We start from the raw sequence: 16,195 nt of genomic DNA, 5'->3' as shown, positions 1-16,195 counted from the left end.
TCTTTTAACGACAAACAGTATCCTCCGGTAGGCTTTTTCATACAGTTTTACACTGTTCACGCAACTGGGAAGCACATTTGTTGTCTCATGTCTACTTCTTCTAAGTCTCTCCTTTAAAATCAGATCACCTACAAGCTGAATCATTCAAAATTCCATTAAAATTTGGAAGGCATTCAACAGCCTATGATGACTTCAGGCAGGCTCGACACGGTTATGTACGTCAAGCAAAATTTCTCCAAATTTTAAAAGCTGTTTATTGTTTTTGCTTTAAAATCAAACATCCACCTACATACTGTACTGTATAATATATTTACAACCTCCATTAAACTTTGGGAAGCTTTGAAGAACCTCTACTAACTTCAAACAGGCTTTCCTGTGCACACACACTTCAAGCAATTCTCTCCACAGTTGGTAAAACTACTGATACCTTTCGTTTACAGTTTCTTAGCCTTTCCTTAGTGTTCAAAACTTCTACACTAAGAAGATCTTTAACTCTCTCTTAACATAGTCTTCCAAATACATATACAGATTAGTGGAATCTTCAGCATTTTATAACCTTCTGATTAATAAAGATAAAAGTAAATATGGGAGCAGACACCATGAGGCACTTAGCCTTGGTGATCATCTTCTTGACATAGGCCGCTGAGCCTGTGGTGGGTTATTCACCCAATATCTTTGGATACAAGGCTACTGCATCATCCAGATTAGTCACAGTTACCTCCCTGTGGTGTTACTCTAGGCACTCATTTTACCTACCAATTTACAGAGGGTTGAGAGATACCTAATTCCAGTGACACCAGCAGCCTGAACCATGATTTGATCCCTAGTGCTAACTGGCAGGCAACTTAGCTGTCATAGTTGCTGACTACTAGCCACTGCTGGACTACTTTGCCACTGCTGTTTTAATTCATATGTAAAGATCAGTTTTTATACTTAAAAGTCCTCTAATTTGCTCAGTGTATTATCTTCTACAGCATAGGTAAACAAACTAATGGAATCTCGCTCTCTCTCTCTCTCTCACACACACACACACACACACACACACACACACACACACACACACACACACACACACACACACACACACACACACACACACACACACACACACACACACACACACACACACACACACACACACACACACACACACACACACACACACACACACACACACACACACACACACACACACACACACACACACACACACAGTACTCTTTCCACAACAAATCACACCACAACACAGCACATCAGTGTAACATAATACAGTACACACACCTCAACACACAGTCTCATAAAACACCCACAGTCTTACAATCTTTTAAAACCACACAGACTTCCAAGCACACACAACTTCCCCAAAACCACACACAACCTCACAGATTCTCACACAACATCCCAAAGCCACACGCCTCACAAACTCACACACAAACTTCCCCAAACCATCCTCAACCCCAGTAACTCACACACAGCTTTCTGGAACCACACACAACATCACAGACACACGCAACTATCCAGGACGAAACAGTCTGGCAAAACCACATACTGTATAACCTCCTTAAATTACACACGGCCTCACAGATACACACAACTTTCCAAAACCATAGTCAGGCTCACAAACTACACAGCTTTTATCGCAAATCCACCCATGATCCCCCAGAGGTGCAAATAGCCATTCAAAGCCACATACAATCTTTAAAAAACCTTATGCAGCCTGAAAACAAGAGCAGTCCAAGATCGCAAACTTCCGCCAAGGCTGAAGTGTAAGCATTTTAAGCATTATTTCTTGAGTTAGAAGCAAAAATGTTGAAATTGCCACTATCCCACAATGGTAAAGAATCCTTTAAAAAAAATTAATGGATCCGGTTGATGATCTGGATCGCCACCAGACTATAATGACATGTTCCTTAGAAAATACCCTACCTCTCCAAAAAATTTCAGCAATATCCGTTCATAACTTTTTGAATATTCCGACCAACGGACAAACAGATAAACAAACCAATGCTAGCATAAACATAACCTCCATGGCAGAGATAAAAATCCTCAGATTATAAAAAAGGAATATTACATTTTTAAATCTAAGTACACACACTCTCCATGGTCTATACTAGACTCTAGAAATATATATACTTTGACTTTGAACCCCCCAAATGTCAGGAAACCCATCAAAATGAACCCCCCAAATGTCAGGAAACCCATCAAACACCAAGGTAAATAGCCACACAGCCCTCTTTAAACTGCCACCCAAAATAACACACCTTTTCAAAAGTGTGAGTACTGTACATACAGCTTTCTAGATCAGCAGATTCCACAAAGTACACCCAGGCATTCTGATTTGACACCTGAAAATTTTGGAGAACCCACTAAATTCCCCATAAAAATGACTACACAGCCCTCTTCAAATCCAGTTCCACAAACGTCACACAAGCTTCCAGTGCATTTCCTTATAGCTTCAGGAATTTACAAGCAAACTTATCATCAGTTCCTTGTTGTACATGAGGTATGTTTTTGCAGAAAGAACAAGGTGCATGAAATGATTCTGTATTGACCTTCCCTTGTCTTTCCTGTAAAAATAAATCAACACAGGGAGCTGATTGTAAATTTCTTTCTTAGTCTAGAAAGGCCCTCAGTTATCTGTAAAACTAGTGACCATGACTATAATTGTACTAACCTTCAGAGTGACGGGTGGTGAACTGTTTGACCGCATCGTGGAGAAGGGCTCCTACACTGAGAAGGATGCAGCTGACCTCATCAGACAAGTTCTAGAGGCTGTCGACTACATGCACGAACAGGGTGTTGTGCACAGGGACTTGAAGGTAGGATTGGAGGGCCGAGTACAGCCGAACAACACTTAATGAAGGTTTGGAACTGTTAAGCAGCAGAAAGTGTGACTTGTTATGAGTTTTGTACTTTTGTGTATAGGGAATAACCTTTATTTTTTTATTTTCTGCAACTGTCAGACAGATTTTATCAGTTTTATAGAGCAGGGTACAACGGAGTGAGAATTCTAATCCTCTTGGAACAGTAATAACATTTTTATTACATTGCTGCTGGTGCCAGACAATTTAAATCAGATTAGGAAAAATCTCTCGTGGTTAGGAGGTGCAGGGTTGTCATTCCTCAGCCCTTTTTACTTTAGAAAATACAGTATGATCTTCTTGGGCATAAGTTGTCAAGTAGTTATGGAGTTGCCCAGTAGTATGAAAGTATGCAAGTTCATTCCCAGGCTGAGACAGAAAAACAGTTGGACGAATAAATTTTGTTAAAACAGACTTTTCTGATTTTCCACAGAACCCACTGACTTGTGATGAACACACCCCTACTAATACCATCACACAAGTCAGAAATGAGACAACTCTAGCTCATTCGAGTGTTAGGTATTAGTGCTGAAATGGTGACATGTGAAGGTGGATTGCTTGACCTTGGGGAAAAGACTGTGAAGTTGGTGACCCCCCAAAATGGGGGAGTGAGGGGGATCACTCTGTATAAGTTACTGGACATAAGAAAAGTAGTGCATGGAGACTGGAGAAGGAACAAAGGTTTGTGAGTAATTTGGAATATTGAACAGCAAATGAACAGTATTGAGCGGTTTGCTGAAGGGGAGTGTAAGGGCTAAAGAGAAGCTGGAAAGAATTGAAATTGAGTGTGTGATATCAAACTTCAAGTTCATTTTGAACAGACAAGGCTTCGCAGGGTTACAGGGAGAGGGAAAGACTCAGCTTTGAAAGGGAAATTTTGAAACATTTAGAAGAAAGGGCAAAGTTACCAGTTTTACAAAACTGACTTATGGTCACTGCTGAATAGGCTAAGTCTGTCTTCAGCGACTGGTATAAGCAGTGTAGGCAAAAGCAACTATCCATGAAATTCTATCATGGTAATTGAATTCATCATCATCATCCGGACCTCCTTTCCCACTCAAGGGCAGGGTGAGGAGTAGCAATGTCCAGACAGCCTAGAATTGCCCAGTCCAATGGGCCACGCTTCCATTCACTCATCATTCAAGCCCCAGGAATCCTGTCTGTATCGGATACGCCAAAAACATTCACCACGTTCTGTAGCTTCACATCGTATCCGACAGAGTCAATCCAGACGCTGCCACGTTAAAAAGGGGTGCCAAAAATCTCTGATCTTGCATATCTCCTCACAAAATTCATCCAGCCAGCTCAATATCCTGTCAGTTCCCTAGCCTCACTGACTTCCAAACCTCTCTTCCTCACACATTCATCCACCATATCTCTCCACCTTCTCCTTGGCCTACCTCGCCTCCTCCCTCCTTCGAATTCGCTCAGATATACCCTCTTCACCACTCTGTTGTTATCCATTCTCTCCACAGGACCATACCATTTCAGTACACTCTCTTCAGTTCTGGTGTCCACCGACTTCCTCTCTCCGCATCTTTCACGAATCACAGTATTTCGTATCCTATCCACCCTCTGTACTCCACATACATTCCTCAGCAGACCCATCTCCATTGCTCTTACTCTTGACTTTTCATTTTCATGCCACATCATAGTTTCACATCCATATGTTAAAGTTGGCACTAACACTCCTTCATGTAAGCCTCGTGCAGCTGCAACAAGAATTACATTACACTAATAAAATTACATCCCATTAACCCTCGCCGAGTTGCAGACCTCATTTGGGTAACAGTGAAGGTCTACACAGGCTATGTTGCAAGTCAGGGGCACACCCAGGAATTTTCAAGGGGGGGGAGGCATAGTGAGGTGAGGTCAGGTAATCCGATAATTACCGGGAGGTCATATGCAGGTTTAGAGTCAGATAGCTGCTGGCTATAGTGTTACTCTTTGTTTGTACTTGCCAGTTTTTCATGTCTTGCTGTTATCGAAATAAAAATGTATAAATTTTTAAAGGACCCAAAGAGCTAAGGGGGGGGCCCGGGCCCAGTGGCCCACCCCCTGGGTGTGCCCCTGCTGCAAGGCACATAGGAGGCACATTTTGCATTGGTTATAAAACGGTGACTCAGGAAAGGTAAACTACCTTACAAATAGCTAGTGTGGCAGAAGTTAAATTGAATTAAATTACTGTAGATTAATTTATTAAAAACAATGTAATTCCATTCATAAAATGATTATGTATATTTTTTCCTACATATCCAGTACTTGCTATTATAAATAAATTTTATCTGTTTGTACCATAACTTTCTTATAGACAATGCTGCATGCTATATGGAGAAATAATAAGAATCTGCAGTATATTCATAAATCTACCATTTTATTGATTCAGTGCATGGAGAGCTTCCAGAGAAACAGTTTCGTATCTCATTTGTTGTAAATAAACCATTGTTCATGGAGCTACACCAGATCCAAAATTGAGGCACTTTAGACCCCATTCTCTCAAAACCTACATTTGGTGTCTTTGCCCCTTCAGAACTAAATGCCTTGTATGAACGAAATGAAACCATTAATTGTAAGGTGAGGCAAGTATTCATTAGACATACAAGTACAAGGGTATAGACAGGCAGATAGTAACAGAATGGGATGGATTGGGAATAGCAGGATTTAAGATCAAAGAGCCTATCTTTAATCTACCCACCCCTTATAGATATGGGAAATTAAATTTAAATGATAAAGATGAAGACATAATAGGTAAAGGTACCATTGCAATAATGTAAGTATGTTTATGCATTTCTTAGAGTGACTCATTCTTTCATATTAAAGCAGGACAAAAAATAAGATGGAAAGGAAAATTCTGAAGTGAGTTCATTTAACAACTTTTATTTCCAAGAACCCTTTCACATTTTTCCCTTGTAAACTTAAAAACACTGTGTGGAGGGTTTAAATAGGCAGTAGAAGAAGGAGAGGTGAAGAGGAGTGTTAAGAGAGGTTGCTGCAGTGCCATACATTTGTAAGTAGTTTCTTCTTGCTGCTTCCAGGTTATTTACTGTATTCCACCTAGGAGAGCCACTTGGTAGTGAAAGAATTACTGAAAGCACTATCTACCTCACCATTTTGAAAATATTATCTTAAACTAAATTAAATCATCAGGAGGTAGTGTGAATGTAGTGAAAAAAGCATAATCAAAGTGATGGGATTAACTTCTAGTCTTGCTATCACCAGAAAATAGATAAGAACCCTTGGATTGAAAGGATTAAAACTGAGAAGTTACAGCTTTTTCTAACCTTTTCAGTATGCATAGTCTTCTCCAAATAATAAGAAATAATGTGGAGATATGAAGAATAAAAGTATAACCTTGCTGAAGGAGTCAGAAAAATCATACAGGAGTTAAGTCAAGCCTTTCCAGCTTTTTATTTCATGTAACTAAGTCCTTGTTATGTTACATTTTTAAATGTTATTTTTTGCTTTTAAATCCACACACTACTGCAGAAGATATGTCTGTTAATATTTCTTTGCTGCCTATGAAGTTGATTTGCTATTATTTCCCCCAGCTTCACAGTAACATTATTATAAATAAGCTGTAACATTTTGGAACCCCCTCTCACTTAAGAGAACTGCCAGTATGTTAACTTTCTTCCATCTGGTGATGTATATTTTGGTTTATTCTTGCTACATCTAGACAATTTTTTGCAGGTTAGAAGTTTCCAAACTGGAGGGGATAGAGAGTTTAATGGTAGATGTTGTAGTACCAGGTTCATTGAAATATGATCCCCATGGACTGTAGGCTTAAGTTGTCCATATCCTGCAGTCCACCATCCTCCTTTAGAGGGTAAGGAGCCAGCTGAGGGATGTTTGTACCTGTATAACCAGGCAACTCCACCACCCATTTGTAATGATTCCATTGCATGAAGGCATCCAGCTCCTGCACAAGAAGAGTTAGATATAGCCTCTTTAAACACTGCAGTGTGGAAGATCTTCTTAAATTGAATAAAATCATCTGGAGACAGCAGGAATATAAAGTGAACTAACACATCATTGGAATAAAGGGGCTAAGATTAGGTTCCTCTTACCTAACTCCATCCACTTACATCAGAATTCCACTTAACTTTTCCCCCCTCTGCCAATCACCACTTCATCTTGGAAACTTGCCACAAGAAATTAAAAAAAAGGAATATGAGGCTTTTATGGAGGGTGATGAAAGGTCAGGCCCATTCATCCATCAAGCTTGTTGACTCTGGACCTGTTAATTATTAGAAAACATTGCCATAAGCGGAAAAGAGAGTGAGAGGAGAGGGGTGGAGAGAGGGATAGAGAGAGGTGGACAGAGTGAGAAGGAGAAAAGGGTAGAGAGAATGACAGATAGACACATGTACAGACAGAAACAGAGGTAGAGGATGCAGAGAGAGAGAAAGAGGAAGAACGATGGGTAAGGGATGCTAGAATAAAGTCAGGGAGAAAAGAAAAGCTGGGAAGAAGTGGGAAAGAGAGGGGAGGGAGGAAAGAGAGAGTAAGAGTGAGAGAGGTAGAATGACAGGAGAAGTGAGTAAAAAAAAAGAAAGTAGATCAGCGGTCCTCAAACTTTTTAGTGTGTGACCCAATTTGGAATATTTCAAGACTGTGACCCACAGGGTAAAAAAAGAGAGAGAGTACCGATATATAGCCTATCATAGTTATTATGAATATGCTAATAGGGAAATAAAGATAATAATTTCAATTAAGTAAATAAAATACATTGAAAGCATTAGGCGTATTCTATGTCCCGCGACCCGTCAAAATTCCTCTCGCGACCCACCTTTGGGTCGTGACCCATAGTTTGAGAATCACTAAAGTAGATAAACGAGAGAAAGAGAGAAGAAGTTAGAATTAATGAAGCATGGGAAGGATGAGAGCGGATTGGGCAGATAAAGGTAGATTGGAGGAATAGAGAAGAGAGAAATGAAGAGAAGTTGAGGGAAAAAGAAAAAGGTGAGGAAATGAGAAGGAAGAGAGAAGGGTGAAAGGGAAGGAGAAAATATATGAGAGAAACGTAAAATATGAAGGAGAAAGAAATAAGAATAATAGAAAATGACATCTCAGAAGAAGTGACTGGAAGTAAGAGATTAAAAAGAAGAAGAAGAAAAGAGGAAAAATAGGGATAGTAAAAGAATGAGGGAGGAAAACTGCATAAAGAATGAAAGAGTTATAAAATGAAGAATGACTGTACTTTACAGAGAGTGTGAGAAACAGGTACAATAAATGCAGAGAAAGGCTGAAAAGGAAAAGGGAGGGGGGGGGAGGCAAATAAAGAGAATAGGAAAAAGTGTAAAAATGTAATTCAAACGAAAAACAGAGAAAGACTATAGAGAACAAATAGAAACAAGATAAACCTGTAGAAATACTGAACCTTTCACAATGAGATGTCTCTCCTGTACTGAATGAAATGATGTAGCATTAGGAATAACAAAAAATCATACTGAGGAGGTCAGTGGAACTGTTATACTGTACAGGAATTTGCCTTCCTTCTTTATGAGAGATTTTGTTTAGGTTTGATAAACTGTCTATTGATAGCAGGATATTTTAAGTACTTCAGTATGATGATGACTTTTAGCTTTTTTCCTTGCCACTACCAAATTTTTCCCTCCGCTTGTGTGGGAACTCTTTAACTGAAAACCAAAGAAACAGTACCTATTAATCCCTTTGCCACCAGATTTCACTCTTCCTAAGGTGATTACTGTACAGTATTGTCAAATTTTTTTTCGGTACAAGACCTGCAATGTAGTAAAAAAGGACGTACTGTACCTGTAACTATGTTGGAGCTAAAAGACATCCTTCGGTTTCAGTCATTAACTTTATCATTATGAGCATATTCATTTTAATCAAGTTGCTATTAATAATTTTAATTCAACTTGAATTTGGCTTGGGAATGATGTTTTTTTGTTAAAGTGTTAATAAAGACTCTTTCTAACCCCTCCAGTTTGAAAAGGCTTTCCTTAGCTAGGAGTAAGTTATTTAGTAGCAGCAGGAATGGACCTTAAAAAAGATGTCCTAAGGTTAAGTGGGTTGATAGGGAAAGAGGAAGTGTGGGAAAAAAATTGTCTGGTAACAGCAAAATACATTTTAAAAAGGCACCCTTAGGATGAAGGGTGTTGATAGGGAAGGAGTAGGAAAACAGTGCACCATACAGGCATGTCTCATTGTTAGTGAAATTTGTTCCAAAATATCACAGCTTGTTGGTACTGTAAATTAGGGAAACTGATAAATCAGCTTGTGGGTATCATTGGAAGTGTAATAGGCCTTTTTTTTTTTTTTTCTTTAATAATGTACTCCTTGCTTGGTCCATTGAATATAATGATGTATATATTAGCCTATTTGTTCTTCTTCAGGTGATTTGCTTCAACTTAAGGTAGAAATTTGATAGTGAAGGGGATTATGATTGCTACATCTAATCTTTCCCATTCAAAAAGTCTCTCCAAAGCAGAATAAAATTATTTAGAAATAGTAAGAATAAAAAAAACAATATGGAATGAAGAGGTTAATAGCAAAAAAAGAACATTCCATGTAACGTACGATGAGCACTTACTATATACTCCCCCTTTCTCTGCCACTCCAGCCGGAGAACCTACTATACTTCAGCCAGGATGAGGACAGCAAGATAATGATCAGTGACTTTGGTCTGAGCAAGATGGAGGACTCTGGCATCATGGCAACTGCGTGTGGCACACCAGGATATGTGGGTTAGTGCACACCGTTGATAAATATTATGGTAATATCACCTGTAGGCAAGCAGTTTTCATACATCAGTCCTCCAATTTCTCGGTCTTTATCTGTCATTCTATCTCTATCAATCCACATAGATAAGTAGATATAGATATATACTGGTGCACACACACACACACACACACACACACACATTTATTTATTTATTTGCCTAGTGATACCAGTGTGATGGATGCCTAGGTCAAATGTTAGAGTGATGGAATGCTGTTCGAAAGGACACAAGATAAATCCCTGGCTGGAACAAGAAACAGTTAGGGAATTTTAATTTGGTGCAACAATCATGGCGCACTTTCTGCAAAATCCACCATCATGCCGCAATAAATCCCTGTTAAGTTTGACACATTATTCCTGAATGAGACTGCCCTACCATGTATTCAGTATGTGTGGTGGGTGTTAGTGCCTAGGTGTTGACAAGTGAAGATGTGTAATGCCATCTTTGTGTATAGGGAGGACTGCTGGGCCTGGAAATGGACTATACCAATGATGCAGTTTATCATTGTCCCTTTTAAGTGTGTGGAGGGCTTTGAGGAACATTTGTATATCTGATCTGGCTGTGCTCTCCTGGTAGGCTATATTTGTGACACAGATACACAGATATCACAGGTACAGAATACCTTCACCAAAAAACAAAAGTACTTCCAGTGAAGGACCAGATTAACAAACACACAGTTCAAGTTTCATAAGACATCTCATCCTTGCAGCTACATACTACACCACCCTCACCACAAAGAATAAAAATAAACATCTCTACACCACGCAGAATTCCATGAAAACATCACTCCACCATGACCCAGCATTGTAGTTCACAAACATATTGCCACCTAAGCCATCACAAACCTTCAACCAAACAAATCTTCATGGAACCCCCTCTGGATATTTATCATATTGTACTGAGTTTGCCCTTACCAGCAAGACATTATTTCACCCATCTAGATTATGTAGGCATCACCCTTTTCTCTTTAGTACAGTACTTGTGTAAAATGCAAGTCATAGATAATCAACTCTGCCCTCACTGTAATGAAATTCCTCACACCACAGCACAGCACTCTTACCCATCACGTACACTCGCTCTCACAGCACAAGCACACTTCAACATAACCTCAACAGAATGTCTGTGGGAGTGCATGGCTGAAATGGTCAGATTTCTTCAGAGCATTGAGTTCATGTCCAAGTGAACCTGGGACCACAACAACCCTCACTTTTGTCCGTGAATAAGACGTTAGGAAGCAGGATGATACTGTATAGTTTTTTTTTTTTTTTTTTTTTTTTTTTTTTTTTTTTTTTTAATGTGTCCGACTCTGGACATAGAAGTCGCAGCATGCTCCCAAGGCACAGTAGACCTCCTGCATGCCATACACCTCTACATGTCACCACTTTTGGTGCTAACACCCACCATCCATATTGAATACATGCTAGGGCTGTCTCATACAGGACTGGTGTATTGGTATTAGTAGGGCTATTTTTACGACATGTCAGCGGGTCGTCTGGTAGATCAGTAAAGTCTGCTTTTATGAAATTTAGATCCTTAAACTGTTCCCTACCCCAGCGGGGATTTGAACCTGTGTCCAGTAGGACTGCAGACCACCTCTCTACCAATTGAGCCACCATCTCCCATGATGATGGTCTGTTTATGTTTTTCTCCTCTCTCCCATTTTCTTTCTGATTGTTTTACATGTTTCATGTCCATTTGCACTGTGTCTCTATGTCAGTTTTCTAATAATGCATTTTGTCATCACAATATAATGTTAGATAAAATGTCAATCATTTACCATAAATTCTTATTGTTTCAGTTCTGCACTAATATAGGGATTAAGAAAAAAAAAAAATTAACCTTAGCACATCCAGAATGATGGTATGTACTGAGGTGGATAAATGAGGTCTGATTGAAAAGTATCTGATCTTTAGCTTTGGGGAAAAAAAAAACTGAGTTCAGATTTTAATCTCCATCAAAATATGCCCCTGGGGACTCAACACGCTTAGTCCAGCAGTCCTTTTATTGCAGGAAACATGTTGTAAAGTCAGTTTTAGGGATTGCCAACCAGATCTTTGTTGCAATTGACTATACTGTACAGGTATCTCATTTGTGTCTTCAAATCTCGAACCTTTCGGTGGCATCTTCACTTTAGGAAATAACTAAAATTTCCAGGGAACCATGTCAGGAGAGTAGGGAGCCTGCCGGAATTGTGTGATCCTATGTTCAGCCAGAAAATCTTGGATGAGATGGGGTGAGTGGGCTGGACCATGGTTGTGATGGAGCTGCCAGTCCTTCGCCTTTCACACCTCTTTTCTCTTGCGATGAACTGCATTCAGTAGGCAACGGAGAATTCCCGGATAGTACTGTACTCTTTATTGATTGTTTGGCCTTGTGGAGTGTACTTTTAATGAATAACATCCTGGTAGTTGAAAAAACACTCAGCATGTAGTTCACCTTCTCCAAACCTGCTGTGTGTAACACTCATAGCTTCGGTGCCAAAAGTCTACTAAATCTTTCTGATGGTTTCAGGGTGTGTGTCAACAAATTTTTGACAAAATTTGATGCAACATTGCTCAATTTGCTCGGTCATCATGGCACAAAACAAAAATATGACGAGCAAGAAGAACCCCCGTCCTCAAACACATGCTGCTCAGGAGTGACTGGGCTGAGCAGTAGTGTTGAACATATTCAATAATGCGCACAAAGATTCAAGGTGACATTGCACTGAGTCACATCCCCTTGCTCCTACTGGCTTGGACGAAAAAAAATATGGTCAGATACTCTTCAATCAGACCCCATATTTGTGCACTGCTTTGCATTGCTGTATACTTCATGTGCGGGAATGAAGAAATGGAAGAATGAATTCTGGGTTCTCTTAGCTTTATATAGGTTTATAATAAAGTATAGTCTCCTATTATATATTAGTATTGTAAAGTTCATTAATTCATATTTCATCAATGCATTGGTTGTTATGGCCATAGGCTATGCTTAAACCTTAATTTGTGAAGGAGAAGACTAACCCCAAGTTTTGATGATAGTGTTTGAAGCACATAACAAAGATAGAATGTGCCTAGTCTCTCTCTATTGTTGCTGACAGCAGTCTGTATTGTTAGGATGCAAGCTGATTATATCTAATAACCACAAATGTTCAGTATACTGTATTTATATCCTTCAGCATTTACGAACCAGGCATTTTATTACTAATAAGTCTTTTAACAGTTAGAAACCTACCTTTTGTTCATGAATTAACCTTTAAGCATTTGGCCATCAGTGTTGGAAGATAAAGTTTTTAATCAGGTTTTATTATGTAACTGTAGTACTTTTCATTCCATCCTACCCTCAGCTCCCGAGGTCCTAGCCCAGAAGCCATATGGTAAGGCTGTGGACGTTTGGAGTATAGGAGTGATAGCGTACATTCTCTTATGTGGCTACCCTCCCTTCTATGATGAAAATGATGCAAACCTCTTTGCACAGATCTTAAAAGGTGGGTCCACACTCTCCTATTGTTGCATCTCTTATGTGCAGATATAAAAGTAGAGGAATAGATAGATAGATAGATATTTTAATGTAAATTAAATATTACCTCTTTAGAAGGCAAGGATTTTTTCCAGTGTAATAAAATCATTGAGTGGTTGTGAGAATAACATATTTAAGTGGGGTCTTGCCATCTCAAAAATTTTTAATGACAGTTGTTAATATGTAGGATGTGAATGGTACATTTTGATGAACTAATAACTTGAATAAGTATCTTGCTTTGGGGGTGTGGAGATCCTCCTGGAATTCCAGCAAGAGAGGATGGCTATCACAGAACTTGCATCAAGCTGATGAGAAAAGTAAAATAGTTGAGACACTGTGTAGTGGGACCTCAGCATCTCAGAATTTGGGGTGAAATAAGAAAAAAACATTAAAAATCTAATCCATTCATTCATCATCCAATCCTACATTGCCCCATGAGGAGTGTAGGAGCCCGGGGCTAGGCAGTTGGTCCCGAAATTTAAGATGAGAGTGATAAAAATCTAATTTACTAAAATTTTGTTTGTGACCAGGTGTTGGAACTGCCGTATCAGTCACAAGTTTTTTATTCTCAACCTTAAGTCTAAGATCACTTTCCCCAGTAGATGAAATTCTTCAGCAGTTTCCAGAATAATACTGAAAGACATTGTCCTTTTGAAATTTCAGAGTATTTAACGTGTGGAACAGTGGAATCGCCAGAAAAGGGCTTTGCCCCCTTCTCCTCATTTTTGAAGACCTGGCCATGCTACTGAGTTCTCTACTATACTGTATACTTTCATTTGTGGATCATTATTCTAACCCATACTATGCAGTATTTAAAGTTAATCTATCTATCTATCTATCTATAGCCCGACGCCCTAATCCCGCAAAGGGTGGCCACAGACAAAACGCCTCCAAGTCACTCTGTCACCCACCATTTGACTCCCCTCCCCCCAACTCACCCCCCCCCTCCCTCATATACCTCTCAACTCCATCCCTCCACCTCATCCTCGGTCTACCCCTCCCTCTCCCTCCCTTCACCTCACCTACATACACCCTCTTAGTCAGTCTTTCATCCTCCATTCTCTCCACATGTCCAAACCACCTCAGTGTATTTCTCCTAATCTTTTCAACCACATCCACATCTACCCCACAACATTCCTTCACTTCTTCATTCGTCAGCCTGTCCATGTCACTCCACATGCTCCTCTCAAGTAACTCATTTCCACTGCTCTCACTCTTGACTTGTTCCCCTCTTGCAAGGTCCACACCTCGCTTCCATACGTCAGGGTAGGGATCACAATGCCATCATGCAGTGACTTCTTAACTTCCATAATCACCTCTCTATTTCTCATCACTGCTTTCAGTGTACCAACAACCTTTCTTCCCTGCTGTACCCTTTCACGTACTTCATCCCCCAAAGTTCCATCCTTACTCATCACACTACCCAAGTACTTGAATGCACTCACATTCTCCATATCCTCACCATCCAACCTCACTGCACACTCTGTGACTTCATTCCTCTCAAACACCATAACTTTACTTTTGTTTACATTAACTTTCAGCTTCCTCCTCCTACACACAGTCCCAAATTCATTCACCAAAAAGTTAATGAATTATAGAATACTATAATGACATATCAGATAGAGTTAGGATTCCGGGGGCATTAATGGTGAGTGAATGGAAGCATGGCCCGTTATCTTGAGCAAATTTGGGTGTCTGGACGTTGCTATCCTCCCCCTGCCCTAGGGTGGGAAAGGAGGTCTGGATGATGATGTAATGTTAGAGAGATAGTTGTATCGTCATTTAAAGTTGTTCATGATTCAGAATTAGTTTTTTAAAAGTCATACGTAAGTGTCCTTTGTGTCTGGTGCTATATCCCCTCAAGTATAAACCAGAAATTATTCAGTTGCTTAATAAAGTATCTTGTGAAGTAGCACATCCAGACTTCAGCTGCATATTTTCCGTACTTGTGAAGTGAAATGCTAATAAGATTCTGCCATTAATGCTCCATCCACTAACTTATGCCCTCCATTTGGCTGTATATCATTGTATTTTGAAAATGGTTAGTCCTGGAATTATCTTCCTCTGATTTGTAACATCCATCAATCCTGGACCCAGTCCTTTATTGCCCATTTTTATCAAGAGCATAGGAGCCAGGAACTAGACTGTTCATTCCAGACATCTAACTGTCATATTTTGAATTTTGTTCTTGGTAGCTCCAAACAATTTTATTCAGCATGAAGACTTTCAGCACCATGGGGGTTTGATTTAATCTTCATTAAATTTCCACTATTTGATACCCTTCATAAGTTCAGAAAGATCATGTGGAGGTAGGAGGAATAAAATAAAATGTATTGGAATGAAAAGGTTAAGGTGATGGTGAAGAGTCACACCTCTCTAAGCAGCATTGTGTGAGAAGATAATTTGAATGTATACAGGTACTGTACCATACAGTATTTGGATTTCTCAGAGGAGAACTGCTTTAATTTGTTTGAGAAAATGAAGTCCACTTGTATTTCACTGGCACTCAGTAAGCTTCATGTAAAATGATGTTGATGAGTTTACCCCCTGACAGGCGAATTTGAATTTGATTCTCCATACTGGGATGAGATCAGTGACTCTGCCAAAGATTTCATCCGGCAACTGATGTGTGTGGATGTGGAGAAGCGCTACACCTGCAAGCAGTCCCTCAGTCATCCATGGTATGTCCTAGACTGGAAGACTGATAGTGTGCTGAAAATCTATTATGTAAACAAAGTAATTGTAACAATAAAATGGGTGTATCATATAGGAGGCAGTTCTTGAGCTGTCCTCATTATATTTTCAAGCTATTGGATCCACAGAAAATTACAAAAAGGGCTTATAATAGTTTCATTGCTACCTTTAATGGTGATAGTAATAATAATAATAATAATAATGATGATAATAATTCATTCATTCATTCATTCATCATCTAATCCTGTGTTGCCCCATGAGGAGTGTAGGAGCCCGGGGCTAGGCAAGTTGGTCCTGACATTTAAGATGAGAGTGGCCAGCCTCACTCATCCCCGAGTAGCATTATGTGAGCAGTAAATCCCAGCCACCCCTTAGATATAAACCTTCACAGGCTCAA

The 16,195-nt window shown here is 39.5% G+C and overlaps 1 protein-coding gene across 2 annotated transcripts in view; it reads left to right on the top strand.

The window, feature by feature from the left end:
• Positions 1-16,195, top strand: part of CaMKI (Calcium/calmodulin-dependent protein kinase I) — a 178,224-nt gene that overhangs the window by 146,905 nt on the left and 15,124 nt on the right. For both annotated transcript variants that reach the window (XM_080265994.1, XM_080265993.1), the window contains exons 4-7: positions 2,681-2,819; positions 9,448-9,571; positions 12,932-13,072; positions 15,659-15,785. In XM_080265994.1, coding sequence (XP_080122120.1) covers positions 2,681-2,819; positions 9,448-9,571; positions 12,932-13,072; positions 15,659-15,785 — 531 coding nt within the window. The remainder of the gene's footprint in view (positions 1-2,680; positions 2,820-9,447; positions 9,572-12,931; positions 13,073-15,658; positions 15,786-16,195) is intronic.

The sequence above is a fragment of the Coenobita brevimanus genome, chromosome 18 (assembly GCF_032717465.1).
Source record: "Coenobita brevimanus isolate Jiangsu-jjx chromosome 18, ASM3271746v2, whole genome shotgun sequence".
NCBI classification, from domain to species: Eukaryota; Metazoa; Arthropoda; class Malacostraca; order Decapoda; family Coenobitidae; genus Coenobita; species Coenobita brevimanus.
The sequence above is the reverse complement of the archived record's forward strand: the minus strand, read 5'-3'. Positions and strand labels throughout refer to the sequence as shown.